The following is a 20482-nucleotide window of genomic DNA, read 5'->3' as shown; positions in this document are numbered from 1 at the left end:
ATCCAAGATGTTTAGAACAACCTCCCTTCAAAAACTGTGTGCAAGTGTACCTAGAAGAATTGATGTTGTTTTGAAGGCAAAGATTTCTATTCTGCTCATTCACTTTACATTTTATTAATTGATAAAAATAAACTGTTAACACCTCTTACTTTGCAGCATGTTCTCTACACCTGCCTAAAACTTTTGCACAGTATCGCCAAATTGATGCAGCTTTCAGTTAATCGGGAGCCTATAGTATTACATATACAACACAGTGTGTACAGTGTAAAATGAAACCATTACACTAATATTTCTAGGGTATCCGGACTCCAGGTCGACAGCACAAAGGTCGACACACTTTAGGTCAACACCAATTGGTCGACACACCTTAGGTCGACATGGACAAAAGGTCGACATGGACAAAAGGTTGACAGGAACAAGGTCGACATGGAAAAAGGTCGACATGAGTTTTTCACAATTTTTTTCTTTTTTTGAACCTTTTCATACTTTACCGTTCCAATCGTAGTCCACGTGGATCGTTAAGTGTGCCGAGCGAAGCGGTAGCGGAGTGAAGGCACCATGCCCGAAGCATGGCGAGCGAAGCGGTGCACTAATTTGGGTTCCCGGTCACTCTACGAAGAAAACGACACCAAAAAAACATAAGAAACTCATGTCGACCTTTTTCCATGTCGACCTTGTTCCTGTCGACCTTTTGTCCATGTCGACCTAAGGTGTGTTGACCAATTGGCGTCGACCTAAAGTGTGTCGACCTTTGTGCTGTCTACCCTCAGTCCCAGACCCATTTCTAGCACTGCAAGTGGCCGTCTGTGGAAATCCTGCATTTGTACCTGTGAATTCTCCTTCCCACAGAGTGACACCGTTACACAGCAGCTGGCCTCCATCTTTGCTCATTGTTATGGAGACAGCCCCGTGCCCAAAATTCCAGAGAAACAGAAGACCCTTCCTGCACGCCTAGGTGAGTGGTACGAAGACCCTCTATCTGACCCATAGACTACTGAGTGTACATGTGGGAACCCCCGGGCGCGGCTCTGTCACTTCTGCACTCCTAGTATAGGGGGCCGACACCTGGTGCATAGAAAGTGCTGTCCCCACACACCACAGGGAGGTAGCACCATGCGGGCAGTCACCTGACTAATGATCCTCTCCCCTGCACTCCTAGTATAGGGGGCCGACACCTGGTGCATGGAGAGTGCTGTCCCCAAACACCACAGGGAGGTAGCACCATGCGGGCAGTCACCTGACTAATGATCCTCTCCCCTGCACTCCTAGTATAGGGGGCCGACACCTGGTGCATGGAGAGTGCTGCCCCCACAGAACCACAGGGAGGTAGCACCATGCGGGCAGTCACCTGAGTAATGATCCTCTCCCCTGCACTCCTAGTATAGGGGGCCGACACCTGGTGCATGGAGAGTGCTGTCCCCACACACCACAGGGAGGTAGCACCATGCGGGCAGTCACCTGACTAATAACCCTTTCCCTGACAGATCCCCTTCTCCTGCACTCCTAGTAGAGGGAGCCGACACCTGGTGTATGGAGAGTGCTGTCCCCACAGCACCACAGGGAGGTAGCACCATGCGGGCAGTCACCTGACTAATGATCCTCTCCCTCACAGATCCGCACTTCCTGAACAATGAGGAGATGTCTGATGTGACGTTCCTGGTAGAAGGGAGATTGTTCTACGCTCACAAGGTTCTCCTGGTCACAGCCTCTAACAGGTAATGAGGGCAGCCACCATATTGGAGAGCAGGATATATCACTTCACATACAGGGAACGGACTTATTGCAGGATGTGATTTATCCTTAGGTTCAGGAGACCATAGACCAGGCATGTCCAAACTGCGGACCTCCAGCTGTTGAGAAACTACACATCCCAGCATTAGCATTCTCTGACAGCAAAACTGTGTCAGGGCATGCTGGGATATGTAGTTTCACAACAGCTGGAGGGCCGCAGTTTGGACATGCCTGCCATAGACCATCCTAGACCCACGGTGTAGGAAACTGTTATTAATACATTGTTCATCTGGGAATGTGTTGGAGGCACCAGCACCGATCCACAAATGGCAAACCACCTAGCAGGTGTCATGTTATGCCCCGGTGTTGTCTATTTACTGGGCGTGTATTCAGAGATTCTCGTACAAGTCTTTTATACAAGTTCTAAGCTTTATTGGCTTATTGCAATACCTTGCCGCATGACGCTTCTATAGCCGCCTCTCTCCGGCCTATCCGCAGCGTTGGGAGAGTTCTTACACTGTAACAGTGACACCTTCTGGTCAGGACAATATATTGCACAACAAGCCTCATACTCTTCTTTTGTTAAATTATTTTACATAACATTGGGATGGTCTGAAATTAAATCCAAACTTAAATATTTTAACAAATTAAAAACTCATGTTTAAAAAGAGGAAAAGTTCCACGTTCACACTCAGACGCATTTCTGGCTCTGTACAGGCGTTACCATCATCTCACTGTTACCGTAAATCCAATAGATGAAAGTCACCGCTGCTGTGACAACAAAGAGTAATCACCAGCTGCATCCCAACATTTATATTGTGTTAGAATTCTAGCTAAAATTATAATTGTGTTGGGGATTATTTTAGGTTTAAGTCGCTGATGAGCAACGCAAGTGCTGAAGAGGATTCCTGTCCCACCACAGTTGAAATCACAGATGTGAAATACAGCGTTTTCCAGGTGTGTACACAAGGCGAGTGTTGTACAGTGTCAGGTTTGTGCTGGGATTGTGTGGTATTCCAGGCGCTGCAGTCGCGTCTCCCGGGGGTACAGGATGTCTGCATCTGACCGCGTCCGACCAGTCTGTATTACGGCAGGTAGAGCTACTACGACCCCCTGACACGGGTCCATTATCTGAATTCCGACAAGCCAGCACATTTCAGGACAAACATCCTGGCTACACGAGCCGTGAACTATCTAATGTGGAACGCTGACCAGGCACACTCAGGCTGCTCTCTCCATAAACTCTGACTAATGGGAAATACAGGAGTGTCCTTGTATCACTCAGTTATCATAGAGGAATCCGGGGAAATCCATTCTGTCAGGCACTTTCCCAGATGATGAAGCCCAGGGGCCGCACACGGTAACAGTCATTATCCTGCGTTCTCAGGGCCTGTGTTTCCATTTAACACACAAATATATGAGGTAAGGTACAGATCCAGAGGGATATGGAGGAACGGGCAGCGGAAGATGCTGGTGAATTTTAGAAAATAGGATTTTGGTACTTACCAGATAAATCCTTTTCTTTGAATCCACAGGGGGCACTAGAGTACTCTTGGGATATGGACGGTGTTAGCCAGGACAGGCACATTTAAATTAGTAACTCTCTACCCTCCTCCATGCTCCCATAGTACCTCAGTGTTTTTTACTGAGCCGAACAGGAGCGATAGAGAGGATGACGATAGATAACAATCACCTGAACATCTGACCAAGTCGGTGAGAATGTGTTACCATAAGATCCACTGAACTGACCACAAACCAGGTAAAACTGCTCTGGGTGGGCGTCCAGTGCCCCCTGTGGAATCAAAGAGAAGGATTTATCTGGTAAGTACCAAAATCCAAAATCCTATTTTCTTTTTCATCCACTAGGGGTCACTGGAGTACTCTTGGAATGTACCAAGGTTTCCCCCTTGGGCGGGAGAGCTGTTTGGCACCTGTAACACCAGACGGCCAAAGCTAGATGCTGATGCCGCAAATGTATCAAACTTGTAAAAGCGCACAAACGTGTACACTGATGACCATGTAGCCGCACGGCAAAGCTGCGTCGTAGAAGCCCCACGACCAGCTGCCCATGAAGTTCCCACAGAACGTGTGGACTGAGCTGACACTGATGTAGGCGGCTGTAGACTAGCATGAAGGTAAGCCTGACGTATGGTCAGTTTAATCCATCTGGACAAGGTCTGCTTGGAAGCTGGCCACCCATCTTGACTGCATCATACAGAACAAACAATGTTTTACGTACTGTAGATGTTCTGGTCACAAACGTGTAGTGCGCGTACCACATCCAAAGTAGCTGAAGTTCCTGAACCTTCTGATAACACAGGAACTACGATTGGTTGGTTGATGTGAAAAGATGACACAACCTTTGGTAGGAAAGCGGGATTCGTCCGAAGTTCCGCTCTGTCATCATGAAATAGCAGATACGGTGGCTTGCATGACAAGGCACACAAATCTGAAACACGCCTTGCTAAAGCTAAGGCTAGCAGACACGCCTTGCTAAAGCTAAGGCTAGCAGAAAAACTGTTTTCCAAGTCAGAAACTTAATATCCACTTGTTGTAAGGGTTCAAAATATGAAGACTGTAAAAAAAAAATCTAACACCAGATTCAAGTCCCGTGGCGCTTGGAGGTTGTACTCTGAGGACACTTTGCAGGAAAGTTTGAACTGTTGGCAAAAGAGCCAAACGCCTTGAAAGTAAACTGACAAGGAAGAGACCTGCACCTTTAGTGTAGATAAACGTAGTCCTTCATCTAACCCAGTCTGTTAAAAAAACAACAACCAAAAGATGAGATCATTTGAAAGAAGATGTCGGAAACTCCAGAGCTTCACACCACCCTATATAAGCTCGGCAAATCCTGTGATAATGAGCTGCTGGAACTGGCTTCCTAGCACGTAACATGGTTGGAATAACCGACTCTGGAATACCCTCTCGTCTTGAGAGTGGTTTCAACAGCCACCCCGTCAAACGCAGCCACTCTAAATTGGGGTAAAGGATTTAGTAGGTCTGGACGTAACGGAAGCGGCCACGGATCATCTGCGAGTAAACTGCACAGATTCGGGAACCACGCTCTCCGAGGCCAATGAGGCGCCAGTAGTATGACGGTTGTGGACTCTCGTTTAATCAGCTTTAGCAACCGAAGAAGCCGCGGAAATGGTGGAAATAGATACCTGAGGCTGTACGGTAACGCTATTGTGATAACATCTACTGCCACTGCCGTTGGATCTCTTGTTCTGGGGTGTCTGATGATTTTGGCAAAATGCCATTAGATGCACCTGTGGGTAACCCCCTCTGCTGGACTAACATCTGGAACACCTCTGGATGTACACCCTACTGTCCCAGATGAAATTCCCGACGACTGACCTAATCTGCTTCCCAGATGGCCACATGCAGAATCAAGAATGCAGAGAATATCACTTAGTGAAGCTCAGGCCAATTCCGGATTTGATCAACCTCTCGTATAGTCATGTGACTTCGAGTTATGTGACTGCCGTCGTGTTGGCTGACTGCACCTGAACAGTCCGAGACTTAAGAATGTGCACTGCATGTGGCAGAGCGTTGTATCTTGCCCTGAGTTACAGGACATTTAAGTGACAGTCATTTTCTTTGGTATGACCATAGACCCAGAAGTAGAGGTTGGGGACCAGTGGTCCTACATTGTCAAACACTTGCATCCGTTGGTAGAATTATCAAATTCCAGACTCCGAACCCTTTCCCACGGTAAGATTCAGTATGTGGAGTCAACCGAGTAGCGATACTCCGGTCTTTGGAGACAAATGCAGCAATTGATGAATGCCTGACCACTGTGCAGAAAGATCCAGTAGAAAAATGAAATCTACCAAACTGGAGTTCTTGGAAAGACGCCACCAACCTCCCTAATAGTAGAATGCACAAGTGCATCCAGACTGTCTGTGGTTTTAGCACTAACTGTACCCGATGACTAATACTGCGTGCGTTTACTTCAGCAATGTAAATTCCTAGATCTACTGTATAAGGAATCATTTACAGAAATTGATTTAGTGGAGACGGAACACGGTGGATTAATGGAAAATTGAAATCCGAGCGTGCAGCATTCAGACATTGGATTGTAGGAATGCATTTTGAAGGATCATCTGTTGAGACAAAGTCCTGATGAGAGGTTCGTCTAAACATGGAACAAGTATCACCCCGAGGGAATGAGATGAGCTACAATCACAGACAAGACTCCTGTGTACACCGGAGGTGCGTATGCCAAGCCAAACATCTGAATTGGTAATGGCATTGATGAATTGCAAATTGTAGGAACGCCTGACATGGTGGCCAAAAGTACACATCCTTAAGATGCCGCGAATTTATGAATTTCTGTTGTAAACCTGCAATTACTGACCGCCTGGATTCCTGTTGAAGCTGTAATAACAAGTGACGTACTGATTGAGCCTTTAAGGTTCAATATTGGCTTGACCGAGCGGTCCAGCTTTGGTAGCATAAAGAGATTGGCTAAAATCCTCGACCTTGTTGACTTACTGGTACTGAAATCAAACTGATGAGTGTAGGATATTGAGCAACGGTCTGCAGAACTACCTGCTTGTCTACTGCCATAGGCAGTTTTGTCTGTGGAAAACAAAAACAAAACACGAATTGGTGGTAGACAGGCGAATTCTATAGATTTAGAAGATGAAATTGGGGTTCCACCAATTTGTGGCTGTCTGAAACCACGGCATTGTGTCTACCACCGAATGGAAAATAGACTGAGAGACAGTCATTCCACTGTTCTGTCAGGTTGCTTTGTTTGTGGACGACGGGTTGTGGTTTTTGAAAACCACGACCTGTAGCACGTGTGTTAAGTACGGGTAAAGATCTAAACCCTGAACCCAAATTGTAGGTAATGATAGGAACATATTTCCCCTCTGTCGCTTATGCAAAATATTTGTGAAGCTTTGAGCCAAGTCCAAGACGTGTCTTTCTTCCTGAGAGGCAAAAAAACACGCTGAGGTCTCTCTGGGAGTATGGAGCCGCTCTTCCTGCTAATGCCCCGTCCATATCCCAAGAGTACTCCAGTGACCCCTAGTGGATGAAAAAGAAACACTGTAGTGTAAAGGCGGGTTCCCGGACACCGGGTACAGTCCAGGCCATAGTTACAGGGATGGCAGCGCTGGGACTTGTGTTACTCCAGGTTCTTCCCCTCTACAGTGTCCGCAGTCATTGTGGCAAAGAGCGTGCAGGAAAGAAATGTCTCCATGGAGCGTAGACAGCAGATGGCGTGTAAGGGCGCAATGTTGTAATTCACGCAAAGGAAAAATAAAGCGCAAAGTGAACAGCAAAAAGGGGCTTATTTATCATAATGGCACAAACAGAGGAAGGTCTCGCATGCGCATTGCACTCAACGCCAGAAAACAATTTCAATAAAAAATAAAAATGCATTTAATGACAGAGGGCGGGATGTACTAAAGCAAAAATGCGGTAAAACCCCCGAAAACGGGGGTTTTACTGCATTTTCATATTTACTAACACCCAACTGCCGCGTTTTCGGCGTCCAGGGTATCGCCATCTCTGGATAGCGATACCCTATAGAAGCCTATGGGCTTCTTTTCGCCGACCGCCGCAGACGCCTCCTCCCCCCAGCTTACCTTTCTCCCGGAAGGTAATCTCCTCCTCCCCCTAGCAACGCAGCCGGACGTCCTTCCGGCTGCAGGGGGGAGGAGGAGGTGCCGGGGGCAGCCCGCTGCTGCTTCCCGGCATCTAGCCAGTGTGGGGATCCCTGGGAGGTGACGGAGACCCCCCGCAGACCACCTAACAGGTATCGCGGGGGGCCTCCGTCACCGCATCGCGATGATGATCGCATATGTTAGTACATATGCGATCAACATCACTGCAGTAACCGGCGAGGGGCGGCGATGTATGTTAATACATCCCGCCCAGAATATGAAAGTAAAACAAATAAAAAAGATTTTAATACCTACCGGTAAATCCTTTTCTCCTAGTCCGTAGAGGATGCTGGGGAATCCAAAAGGACCATGGGGTATAGACTGGATCTGCAGGAGACATGGGCACACTATAAGACTTTGAATGGGTGTGAACTGGCTCCTCCCTCTATGCCCCTCCTCCAGACCTCAGTTATAGGAACTGTGCCCAGGGGAGACGGACATTTCGAGGAAAAGGATTTTTGTTACACTAAAGGTGAGATACATACCAGCCCACACCACAACACACCGTACAACTGGATTACCAGGAATACCAGATACAGTATGAACGGAAAACAGCAACAAGCTGAACATAACCGATACACAATCATCATGTAACCGAAAACAACAACTAACAATACAACTGCAAGTAACAGTCCGCACTGGGATGGACGCCCGGCATCCTCTACGGACTAGGAGAAAAGGATTTACCGGTAGGGCTGTAGTCCCGCTCAATTTTAAATATTTATACTGGCGGGGGCTTATATTTAGTGCCTAGGCACTTATAATATGTCTCTTTGCCAGTTATATTGCCTCAGTAACATGCTGCTCAGGGCGCCCCCCCCTGCGCCCTGCACGTGCCGTTGGAAGTGTGTGTGGGAGCATGGAGTACAGCGCGACCGCTGCGCTGTACCTCGTTACTGAAGTCTTCTGTTCTTCTAATACTCACCCGGCTTTTCTCTACTGGCTTCTGTGAGGGGGGGTGACGGCGCGGCTCCGGGAACAAGCAGCTAGGTGCACCAAGTGATCGAACGCTCTGGAGCTATTGGTGTCCAGTAGCCTAAGAAGCAGAGCCTTTGAACTAAGAAGAAGTAGGTCTGACTTCTCTCCCCTCAGTCCCACGATGCAGGGAGCCTGTAGCCAGCAGGTCTCCCTGAAAATAAAAAACCTAACAAAAGTCTTTAGAGAAACTCAGGAGAGCTCCCCTAGTGTGTCCAGTCTCTCCTGGGCACAGAATCTAACTGAGGTCTGGAGGAGGGGCATAGAGGGAGGAGCCAGTTCACACCCATTCAAAGTCTTATGGTGTGCCCATGTCTCCTGCGGATCCCGTCTATACCCCATGGTCCTTTTGGAGTCCCCAGCATCCTCTAGGACGTAAGAGAAAAAAGGTATACTGGCTAGAAATGCAATATTGTGTAACCCCTGTTCCTCTGACCAGAGCTCCTCTCTCCTGCAGATGCTGATGCAGTACTTATACTACGGGGGCACAGAGTCTATACGAGTACCAACAGCTGCTATTCTAGAGGTAGGTGCCGTTATCCCGTGTCTCTGTTATAACCGGCCTGACGAGGTGGGAACCAGAGCACAGTGGCTGTATGGGGGGAGGAGGAAGAATGTGTGGGTCCTAGAGGAAGGCAGGGTATTAGTATTATGAAGTCTTACTATGTACTTATATACACTATGTAATGAGCACACGGCAGCTTCTCTCTTCCTTCCACAGCATTCCATAGATCAGGAATAGGCAACCTGCAGAACTACACATCCCAGCATACCCTGCCAGGTTTAGCAGGATCTAACTACAGAACGGTGGTAGGGCACGCTGGTATGTGTAGTTCCACAGCAGCTTACCCCGCTTTAATGGTCTTGGAGAACAGAGTGCAGCCTGAGCTGTGAGATGAGGAAACGATGTAACCTATAGACTATGTGCTGCAACTAGGGTAGGTCCTGGTCATCGCTCTGCTGTCTCCCCAGCTCCTGTCTGCGGCCAGCCACTTCCAGCTCAATGCTCTGCAGCGACACTGTGAAACCATCTGCTCGCAGAACATCGACACAGACAACTGCGTCAGTATCTACAAGTACGCCAAGGTGAGCCGGCAGAGAATTGGTTGTATCTGTAACGTGGAGACTTAGCGAGAGCTGGGTCAGGGGGATCAGGATTCCATTGCAGCAATGTTACAGCAGTCTCGTACACCTGTGCCTGGAATAAGTACTATTCCAGTGTTATGGCTGCAAATGTCTGCATTATCTATTCACAGATGTAGCCATGCTCCTCTATCCTGTAGTGCGAAAAACTAGTCGCATTACGTTTGCCTGCATCTTGTCGCAGCGTGGCTGTAATGAATTGAGTGTCCGTCAGGTGCAATACTGGTGTTCGTCCACCAGGTGTCGCTTTTGAAAACCACCATTGCGCATGTGTGAAGTCTCCATTGTAAAGTCAAACATTGCTTGTAGTTTAAGAACTGCTTTTTGTCAGATGCGCTCTATATTAAAACTGACAATCTTTTTCTGTGATCACAGAGTCTCTGATGCACACAAAGAAAAGCACAGTTAAAGTTCTACACAGCTCTCTAACATTAAAAAAATTAATTACAATCTGCAATAGAGGTGGGACACAGCACTACAAAAAAAATCCAAAGAGTAACATCACTGTATCACTGTAGGTATCATTCACCTGTCTCCATGGCTCTCTTGGCATAGTGGTATCGCCGATGGTTACCATGCTGTGAGATATGGTTCGATTCCTGCAAAGAACACTGTGTAAAGTAGCATCCATATTTTTTTTTTTTAAATGTTTTCCCAAAACAAGCTCTGTTGTGCTTCATATACAGACTCGGACATGAACACACATATACATTCAAAATTAGAGGGGAAAAAATAAGAATTTACTTACCGATAATTCTATTTCTCGGAGTCCGTAGTGGATGCTGGGGTTCCTGAAAGGACCATGGGGAATAGCGGCTCCGCAGGAGACAGGGCACAAAAGTAAAGCTTTTACAGGTCAGGTGGTGTGTACTGGCTCCTCCCCCTATGACCCTCCTCCAGACTCCAGTTAGGTACTGTGCCCGGACGAGCGTACACAATAAGGGAGGATTTTGAATCCCGGGTAAGACTCATACCAGCCACACCAATCACACCGTACAACTTGTGATCTAAACCCAGTTAACAGTATGATAACAGAGGAGCCTCTGAAAGATGGCTTCCTAAACAATAACCCGAATTAGTTAACAATAACTATGTACAAGTATTGCAGATAATCCGCACTTGGGATGGGCGCCCAGCATCCACTACGGACTCCGAGAAATAGAATTATCGGTAAGTAAATTCTTATTTTCTCTATCGTCCTAAGTGGATGCTGGGGTTCCTGAAAGGACCATGGGGATTATACCAAAGCTCCCAAACGGGCGGGAGAGTGCGGATGACTCTGCAGCACCGAATGAGAGAACTCCAGGTCCTCCTTTGCCAGGGTATCAAATTTGTAAAAATTTACAAACGTGTTCTCCCCTGACCACGTAGCTGCTCGGCAGAGTAGTAATGCCGAGACCCCTCGGGCAGCCGCCCAAGATGAGCCCACCTTCCTTGCGGAATGGGCCTTAACAGATTTAGGCTGTGGCAGGCCTGCCACAGAATGTACAAGTTGAATTTTGTTACAAATCCAACGAGCAATCGACTGCTTAGAAGCAGGTGCACCCAACTTGTTGGGTGCATACAGTATAAACAGCGAGTCAGATTTTCTGACTCCAGCCGTCCTTTAATGTATATTTTTAAGGCTCTGACAACGTCCAACAACTTGGAGTCCTTCAAGTCGTCTGTAGCCGCAGGCACTACAATAGGCTGGTTCAGGTGAAACGCTGATACCACCTTAGGGAGAAAATGCGGACGCGTCCGCAGCTCTGCCCTATGTCGAATGGAAAATTAAATAAGGGCTTTTATAAAACAAAGCCGCCAGTTCAGATACTCTCCCGGCCGAAGCCAGGGCCAGTAACATAGTCACTTTCCATGTGAGATATTTCAAATCCACCTTCTTTAGTGGTTCAAACCAATTTGATTTGAGGAAATCTAAAACTACATTTAGATCCCACGGTGCCACCTTAGGCACCACAGGAGGCTGTATATGCAGTACTCCTTTGATAAAAATCTGGACCTCAGGGACTGAGGCCAATTCTTTTTGGAAGAATATTGATAGGGCCGAAATTTGAACCTTAATAGATCCCAATTTGAGACCCATAGACAATCCTGATTGCAGGAAATGTAGGAAAACGACCCAGTTGAAATTCCTCCATCGGAGCACTCCGCTGCTCGCACCACGCAACATTTTCGCCAAATACGGCGATAATGCTTCGCGGTGACTTCCTTCCTTGCCTTTATCAAGGTAGGAATGACTTCTTCTGGAATGCCTTTTCCTTTTAGGATCTGGCATTCAAACGCCATGCCGTCAAACGCAGCCGCGGTAAGTCTTGAAAAAGACAAGTACCCTGCTGAAGCAGGTCCCTTCTCAGAAGTAGAGGCCACGGATCGTCCGTGACCATCTCTTGAAGTTCCGGGTACCAAGTCCTTCTTGGCCAATCCGGAGCCACTAGTCTTACTCCACTTTGCCGTATAATCCTCAATACCTTTGGTATGAGAGGCAGAGGAGGAAACACATATACCGACTGGTACACCCAAGGTGTTACCAGCGCGTCCACAGCTATTGCCTGCGGATCTCTTGACCTGGCGCAATACCTGTCCAGTGTTTTGTTGAGGCGAGACGCCATCATGTCCACCATTGGTTTTACCCAACGGTTTAATAGCATGTGGAAAACTTCTGGATGAAGTCTCCACTCTCCCGGGTGAAGGTCGTGTCTGCTGAGGAAGTCTGCTTCCCAGTTGTCCACGCCCGGGATGAATACTGCTGACAGTGCTATCACGTGATTCTCCGCCCAGCGAAGGATCCTGGCAGCTTCTGCCATTGCCCTCCTGCTTCTTGTGCCGCCCTGTCTGTTTACATGGGCGACTGCCGTGATGTTGTCCGACTGGATCAACACCGGTCTTCCTTGAAGCAGAGGTTCCGCCTGGCTTAGAGCATTGTAGATTGCTCTTAGTTCCAGAATGCTTATGTGAAGAGACTTTTTCAGGCTCGACCACACTCCCTGGAAATTTCTTCCCTGTGTGACTGCTCCCCAGCCTCTCTGGCTGGCACCCGTGGTCACCAGGATCCAATCCTGCATGCCGAATCTGCGGCCCTCCAATAGATGAGCCTCCTGCAACCACCACAGAAGGGATACCCTTGTCCTCGGCGGTTATCTGAAGATGCGACCCTGACCATTTGTCCAACAGATCCCTTTGCATGGAATCTGCCGAAAGGGATTGCTTCGTAAGAAGCTACCATTTTTTCCCAGGACTCTTGTGCATTGATGTACAGACACCTTTCCTGGTTTTAGGAGGTTCCTGACCAGGTCAGATAACTCCTTGGCTTTTTCTTCGGGAAGAAAAACCTTTTCTGAACTGTGTCCAGAATCATCCCCAGGAACAGCAGACGAGTTGTCGGCATTAATTGGGATTTTGGAATATTCAGAATCCATCCGTGCTGCTTTAGCACCTCTCGAGATAGTGCTAAACCCATCTCTAGCTGTTCTCTGGACCTTGCCCTTATTAGGAGATCGTCCAAGTATGGGATAATTAATACGCCTTTTCTTCGAAGAAGAAATATTATCTCGGCCATTACCTTTGTAAAGACCCGAGGTGCCGTGGACAAACCAAACGGCAGCGTCTGAAACTGATAGTGACAGTTTTGTACAACGAACCTGAGGTACCCCTGGTGTGAGGGGTAATTGGAACGTGGAGATACGCATCCTTGATGTCCAAGGATACCATAAAGTCCCCTTCTTCCAGGTTCGCTATCACTGCTCTGAGTGACTCCATCTTGAACTTGAACTTCTTTATGTACAGGTTCAAGGACTTCAGATTTAGAATAGGCCTTACCGAGCCATCCGGCTTCGGTACCACAAAAAGAGTGGAATAATACCCCTTCCCTTGTTGTAGAAGAGGTACCTTGACTATCACCTGCTGAGAATACAGCTTGTGAATGGCTTCCAAAACCGTCTCCCTTTCTGAGGGGGACGTTGGTAAAGCAGACTTCAGGAAACGGCGAGGTGGCTCTGTCTCTAATTTCAACCTGTACCCCTGAGATATTATCTGCAGGATCCAGGGATTTACCTGCGAGTGAGCCCACTGCGCGCTGTAATTCTTGAGACGACCGCCTACCGCCCCCGAGTCCGCTTGCGAAGCCCCAGCGTCATGCTGAGGCTTTTGTAGAAGCCGGGGAGGGCTTCTGTTCCTGGGAAGGAGCTGCCTGTTGCTGTCTCTTCCCTCGTCCTCTGCCTCGTGGCAGATATGAATAGCCCTTTGCTCTCTTATTTTTAAAGGAACGAAAAGGCTGCGGTTGAAAGGTCGGTGCCTTTTTCTGTTGGGGAGTGACTTGAGGTAGAAAGGTGGATTTCCCGGCCGTAGCCGTGGCCACCAAATCCGATAGACCGACCCCAAATAACTCCTCTACGCATCGCCTGTCCACTGTCGTGTCCATAAAGCTCTTCTGGCCGAAATGGACATAGCACTTACCCGTGATGCCAGTGTGCAGATATCTCTCTGTGCATCACGCATATAAAGAAATGCATCCTTTATTTGTTCTAACGACAGTAAAATATTGTCCCTGTCCAGGGTATCAATATTTTCGATCAGGGACTCTGACCAAACTACCCCAGCACTGCACATCCAGGCAGTCGCAATAGCTGGTCGTAGTATAACACCTGCATGTGTGTATATACCTTTTTGGATATTTTCCATCCTCCTATCTGATGGATCTTTAAGTGCGGCCGTCTCAGGAGAGGGTAACGCCACTTGTTTTGATAAGCGTGTTAGCGCTTTGTCCACCCTAGGAGGTGTTTCCCAGCGCTCCCTAACCTCTGGCGGGAAAGGGTATAAAGCCAATAACTTCTTTGAAATTAGCAGTTTTTTATCGGGGCACCCCACGCTTCATCACACACGTCATTTAATACTTCTGATTCGGTAAAAACTACTGGTAGTTTTTTCACACCCCACATAATACCCTGTTTAGTGGTACCTGTAGTATCAGCTAAATGTAACATCTCCTTTATTGCCAAAATCATATAACGTGTGGCCCTTTTGGAAAATACGGTTGATTCGTCACCTTCACTACCGGAATCAGTGCCTGTGTCTGGGTCTGTGTCGACCGACTGAGGCAAGGGGCGTTTTACAGCCCCTGACGGTGTTTGAGGCGCCTGGACAGGCACTAAGTGAGTGTCCGGCCGCCTCATGTCGGCAAACGACTGCTTAAGCGAGTTGACGCTATCCCGTAATTCCACAAATAAAGGCATCCATTCTGGTGTCGACCCCCTAGAAGGTGACATCCTCATATTTGGCAATTGCTCCGCCTCCACACCAATAACGTCCTCATACATGTCGACACACACGTACCGACACACAGCAGACACACAGGGAATGCTCTATACGAAGACAGGACCCACTAGCCCTTTGGGGAGACAGAGGGAGAGTCTGCCAGCACACACCAAAAAGCGCTATATATGACAGGGATAGCCTTATGATTAAGTGCTCCCTTATAGCTGCTTTTATATTAATATATTGCCATTTATTTTGCCCCCCCTCTCTGTTATACCCTGTTTCTGTAGTGCAGTGCAGGGGAGAGACCTGGGAGCCTTCCTGACCAGCGGAGCTGTGACAGAAAATGGCGCCGTGTGCTGAGGAGATAGGCCCCGCCCCTTTTCCGGCGGGCTCGTCTCCCGCTATTTAGTACATTTAGGCAGGGGTAAATATCTCCATATAGCCTCTGGGGCTATATGTGAGGTATTTTTAGCCTTTTTAAAGGTTTACATTTGCCTCCCAGGGCGCCCCCCCCCCAGCGCCCTGCACCCTCAGTGACTGCCGTGTGAAGTGTGCTGAGAGGAAAATGGCGCACAGCTGCAGTGCTGTGCGCTACCTTAAGAAGACTGCAGGAGTCTTCAGCCGCCGATTCTGGACCTCTTCTTGCTTCAGCATCTGTGAGGGGGCCGGCGGCGTGGCTCCGGTGACCATCCAGGCTGTACCTGTGATCGTCCCTCTGGAGCTTCATGTCCAGTAGCCAAGAAGCCAATCCATCCTGCACGCAGGTGAGTTCACTTCTTCTCCCCTCTGTCCCTCGTTGCAGTGATCCTGTTGCCAGCAGGAATCACTGTAAAATAAAAAACCTAAGCTAAACTCTCTAAGCAGCTCTTTATGAGAGCCACCTAGAATTGCACCCTTCTCGGCCGGGCACAAAAATCTAACTGGAGTCTGGAGGAGGGTCATAGGGGGAGGAGCCAGTACACACCACCTGACCTGTAAAAGCTTTACTTTTGTGCCCTGTCTCCTGCGGAGCCGCTATTCCCCATGGTCCTTTCAGGAACCCCAGCATCCACTTAGGACGATAGAGAAAAAGCGGTAAGTGCTACTTTTTACACAGATCTAACAGTATGGCTTTTCAAATTATGAAAGACATCTTTATGCGACTGAGTTTACTGTACCAAATTCTCTCGGGACTCCCCATTGCTTTAATAGAAAGCCTCCCCCACCCCCCCTGCGAGACTTGTAATTGCATGGACTGGGCATACTGCTTAATAAATGACAGCATGGGCAATTCATTTACATACAGCAGTGTACTGGCCATGTTGTGTTTTACCAAACAGTACACCCTGTCCGTGAAAACACAAGTCGCACTGGGGGTGTAATTAGGGGAGGGGGAGACTGCCTATTAAAGCAAAGGGGGGGGGGGGGGGGAACTTGGGAAGAAGTACAGTATAGTACACGCAGTCTCAAAGATAACACACTTGTAATTTGAAAAGCCACACTTGTATAAAAAGTAGCATATACAGTTTTTCCTAATTTTGACTGTATATCTGTGTGCATGTCTCAGTCTGTATGCAAAGCACGACCGAACGTGGAAGCACTACATCCAGTCCAGTGCCAACTGGTTAAGAGTGACCCAGCAAATAAAGTTCCCTTTTATTCTGACATTTTATATTACTCTTGGGAGCAGCAGCGGCTTTTTCCTATGTACTCTCTTCTCTAGGCAATATTATTTCTGGATGTGTCTAGCATCCTGGCAGTAGGGATCCCGGCATTCATGTGACACATGCTGGAATCCTGGTGCCAGAAGGGTAGGGGACAGGGAAGGGTAAAATAATTACCCCGTCCCCTGTCAGTATTCTCAATGTTGGGGTACAAGTGCCAATCATGTGACCGCCGGCATCTCGTACTGAACCCATTATCACACCTACTACATTACCCCGTGATACAGTAAGTTAGATGCCACTGTAGAGCGGAAACCAATGTGCCTCCCCACCCCAACTCATTACTGTGTCTAAGGAGGAACATTGATGGAATTGGATGTTGATCGATGTGGTGTGGCGTGGTTCCCCCCACCCATAAAAATGAGAATAGTGAACATTGTGTGGTGAAAGTACTTCTTGGTCTTTGCGCTCTTCTTTCTTTAGACTGAACAGTCCTGGGGAATGTTCCTGTGGAGGGAACCTCTGCTCGTCCAATTGTATAAAATAACAAACGTGGGCAAAAATCAGTTGGGGGAGGGAGATGTATAACTTATTAGGGACACGTGATATATGGTATTGGTATTAGTCTATGAATACAGAATTGGTGACATCACATGAATCTGTATTTTCTGCCTGTCCTGGTTTCACTGGAGATTAAGATAAGGCTACTTGTATACACCCATCTTGTCCCCCCCCCCCCCCCCCCTCCCCTTTAGTAAAACTTGTTTCTTCTGTTCTTCAGATACACAATGCTCCGGAGCTGGCTCTATTCTGCGAGGGGTTCTTTCTCCAAAACATGAGGCCACTGCTGGAGCAGGAATCCTTCAAACAACTGATCCACGGGCGCAGCAGCAAAGTGCAGGGTCTGGACACCCTGACGGACTTAAAGACCACACTGACCAACCGCATCAAAGACATTTACATCTCATGCAGAGTGTGACTTGCAGGCCTGGCCTGCGGCTGGAGTACGTGATGGCCAGGAGGTGGGATGTGCGGGGCTCCTGGACACAAGATGGTGTAGCTGGGGGAAGATACTGGTCACAGCAGCGTTAGGATGGGGCACGGGCCCTACAGGATGATGTAAATGACAAGACATAAATATTACACGGTTTGTATGTATATGTAGATAAAGCCAGTGCCTGAGATATTATTTGTATATATAACCCTAATAATAATGCCACCCCATAATTAATAAAACCTGGTCTCTGGCCAAGTGATCGACATGTGGGCGCAGAGAAGAGGTGGAAGGTCTGCTCTGTATTACAGGAATTTGCACCTTATAGATGATCTGACTGGAACCTTCACAATAATTATTACATATCATCTAGAGATCATTGGCGGACAAAGAAATACAGTTTAATGTACGGTCTGCCATGTTTATACAGACCGCACGCACAGGCAATATTCTGTAGAGCGCAAATTCAAGTGTTCCTGATGGTTGAACTGGACATTGTTGCACCATGTTTTATTAGTGTGTTTATTTAGGATATAAATACGTTCTTTGTTCCATTTCCTGACTTTATTTTGGCACAGTTACATTAAGACAATTGAAGAAAATAATGAATGGACGTAATTAGAAGATCTTTGGTTTTTCCTGTTTAATAAAAACTAACTCAGTAAAAACTACACAAAAAATTATGAAAAAACCCCCAAAACATTTTATACAGGAGTTGGCTACACCACGGCCACTTACTGACCACAAGAAAAGGCTATGTAAAACTTACAGCTGCAAAACATATTTCACCTACTTTATAGAATATTCCCTTAGCTATTCAATGTAAATGGGGAAATAAACAATCTTACCTAGTAAGAGTCTGAACAGAGCTCCAGCACTTCCACGTAACTCAGAATCGCCAGCGTCTGCTGTAGCCGGAGCTCCAGCGATTACACTGCGCCAGGTTTGGAAAAAATGCAACAAAAAATAAATAAAAGTGCTTCACAAACACTGAGATTGCGGCAGGGTGTCCAACATGTGGACTTCCAGCTGCTGTGGAACTAATAGCCCTAATAGCAAAGCTGTGGTAGGGTTTGCTGGGATGAGTAGTTCCACAGAAGCTGAACAGCCACATCTTGAAAACCCTGTAAATGGAGCATTGTGTGAACAGTAGACAGACTGGCGCAGGGCGGATAGAAAATCCCACCTGCACTATTTTTCTTTTTTTTATGTTTTCTTGCATCGTTCCAAAGGAGAAGTTTCTCTGTCTGATACGCCGCACGTGCCAGGCCAACAGAGGGTGCGCAAATGGGACAATCGCATCTCCGTGATCTGCTAAATATGATGAGCAATTCAGAGTGTATACTGATAATACCACGGAGTACTTCCATGAGAAGGGTAAAGCTGGTTTTACTATTTATTATTATTAAAGATAAACTGTATAGCCCAGGTCAGTGGAAACAGAACAATCCTAAAGCTTGTGGTTCATATGGTATACGGCCAGCTCTGTACATGTATACACTGCTGTCACCCACTGTGGGCGATACACAATGCATTAATCATTCAACTATATACAGTATCACCTAGGGAAACCGCCAAGAACGGGTAATTGTCCAGTGCAGGCGCTGCCTCTGCAATATTTAGTCCCCGCAGTTACTGAAGGCGACAGCGGGTGCGTCCAGAACATGGTGCTCAGCCACTCACTTCCGAAACTTCTGCTTCTTATCTTTACTTTTTTTGAGCTTTTTCTGCAGCTTAAACCCGTTCCTTTCCGGCTTCTCTAGTTTTCGTTTCTTGTCGCTAAAGGAAGGTGAAAAAAGCATTGGTAATATCACGATTTACAGCAAAACCAACCCTTTTCAATGACCCATCGGAGAGCATGCGTGTAATCTCTTGCCCACTTGTGAAATTCTTATCGCTCCTCTAAACTGCAGAACTCAAGGTTACGTGCACTGTAAAATCACTTATTGCTCACAAACCATATTACACCCTAAAACCAATTTATTTAACGTTAAGCCCCCAAAGATACAGCTGATAAGAGGTAGAAGACAGACGTGTTACAGATTACGCTAAAGACACATACTGACACACTCACCTCTTCACGCTGACTATAGACGCATTCTGACCGGTGTTCTTCAGAACCTCGTTCCACTCGTCATCCTCACCCCGGATTACGTACCTGGATAGCAGAACAATAATCGTTTCAGATCAAATCTGACAGATAGTCTATACCAGGGCTGGCCAAACCAGTCCTCGAGATCTACCAACAGTTCATGTTTTCCAGGCCTCCTGGAGACCTGTAGAATTGTCAGTCAGGAATGAAAGCAGCACATCTTAATTAGTAATGACTACACCTGTGCACCAGCTAGGAGGTCTGGAAAATGTGAACTGTTGGTAGATCTCGAGGACTGGTTTGGCCAGCCCTGGTCTATACCTCCACCTGGCTCATTACTCACTGGGAAAGATCGATCCCTTTTAACTTCTCCACTTCTTCTTTGTGCTTCTGCTGAAACTCCTTGGCTGCCTCCTCCTAGTGGGAATAAAGAAATAAACAGGAGTAAAGAGACCATTACATCAGCGGAGGACTTTACATCACCAAAGGGACAAAGCTTACCAAGTCCTCATTCAGAGACTTCGAGGTGGGTTCCATCACCATCTCCTTCTTTGTGGTCAGCATCGTGTCCTCAACCGCTTTCTCCTGGATACTGTTGAATAACTAGAGAGATACAATGAGAAATAAATATATATCTAGCGCCATTGGAAAAGATACAGGGGACATAGGTGTATCCAATGTCTGTGGTATGAAGCCATTAAACGTTATCCACTGGAAAACAAGGAAGGGTTCCACCACTCTCCAAGATTATTGGGACAATGAGCGCAGTGGCATAACGGAGCCAAATCGTGCAATGTACGGCCAGCAAGGCACGGGCAAAGTGCGACCGTTCTACTCCGATCAATACCTGTAACTCACACCAAGAAACTAACTACTTGCTGATTGATAATTAACCGTCTACAATGTCAGATTGCAGCAACAAAGGCAAATAAGGTTTTAGGCTGCAGAAAAATAGGATTTTAATTACCTACCG

At 47.2% G+C, this 20482-nt stretch overlaps 2 protein-coding genes across 4 annotated transcripts in view; one reads left to right on the top strand and one right to left on the bottom strand.

Moving 5' to 3' along the window:
- ABTB2 (ankyrin repeat and BTB domain containing 2) overlaps positions 1-17971 on the top strand; it is a 309105-nt gene extending 291134 nt beyond the window's left edge. For all 3 annotated transcript variants that reach the window (XM_063954554.1, XM_063954553.1, XM_063954552.1), the window contains 6 exons: positions 850-955; positions 1613-1715; positions 2598-2688; positions 8842-8910; positions 9357-9470; positions 17205-17971. In XM_063954554.1, the coding sequence (XP_063810624.1) occupies positions 850-955; positions 1613-1715; positions 2598-2688; positions 8842-8910; positions 9357-9470; positions 17205-17402 (681 nt within the window). In that variant the 3' untranslated portion in view covers positions 17403-17971. The remainder of the gene's footprint in view (positions 1-849; positions 956-1612; positions 1716-2597; positions 2689-8841; positions 8911-9356; positions 9471-17204) is intronic.
- A 64-nt stretch (positions 17972-18035) lies between these two features.
- Positions 18036-20133, bottom strand: LOC135037462 (RNA cytidine acetyltransferase-like). The gene is made up of 4 exons (XM_063954555.1): positions 20011-20133; positions 19853-19926; positions 19492-19575; positions 18036-19196 (listed from the first exon to the last, which is right to left on the bottom strand). The coding sequence occupies exons 1-4, from the start codon at positions 20071-20073 to the stop codon at positions 19097-19099; spliced, it is 321 nt and encodes a 106-aa protein (XP_063810625.1). The 5' UTR covers positions 20074-20133; the 3' UTR covers positions 18036-19096.
- Positions 20134-20482: the final 349 nt, after the last annotated feature.

This window comes from Pseudophryne corroboree, unplaced genomic scaffold (genome assembly GCF_028390025.1).
Source record: "Pseudophryne corroboree isolate aPseCor3 unplaced genomic scaffold, aPseCor3.hap2 scaffold_677, whole genome shotgun sequence".
NCBI lineage: Eukaryota > Metazoa > Chordata > Amphibia > Anura > Myobatrachidae > Pseudophryne > Pseudophryne corroboree.
The sequence above is the reverse complement of the archived record's forward strand: the minus strand, read 5'-3'. Positions and strand labels throughout refer to the sequence as shown.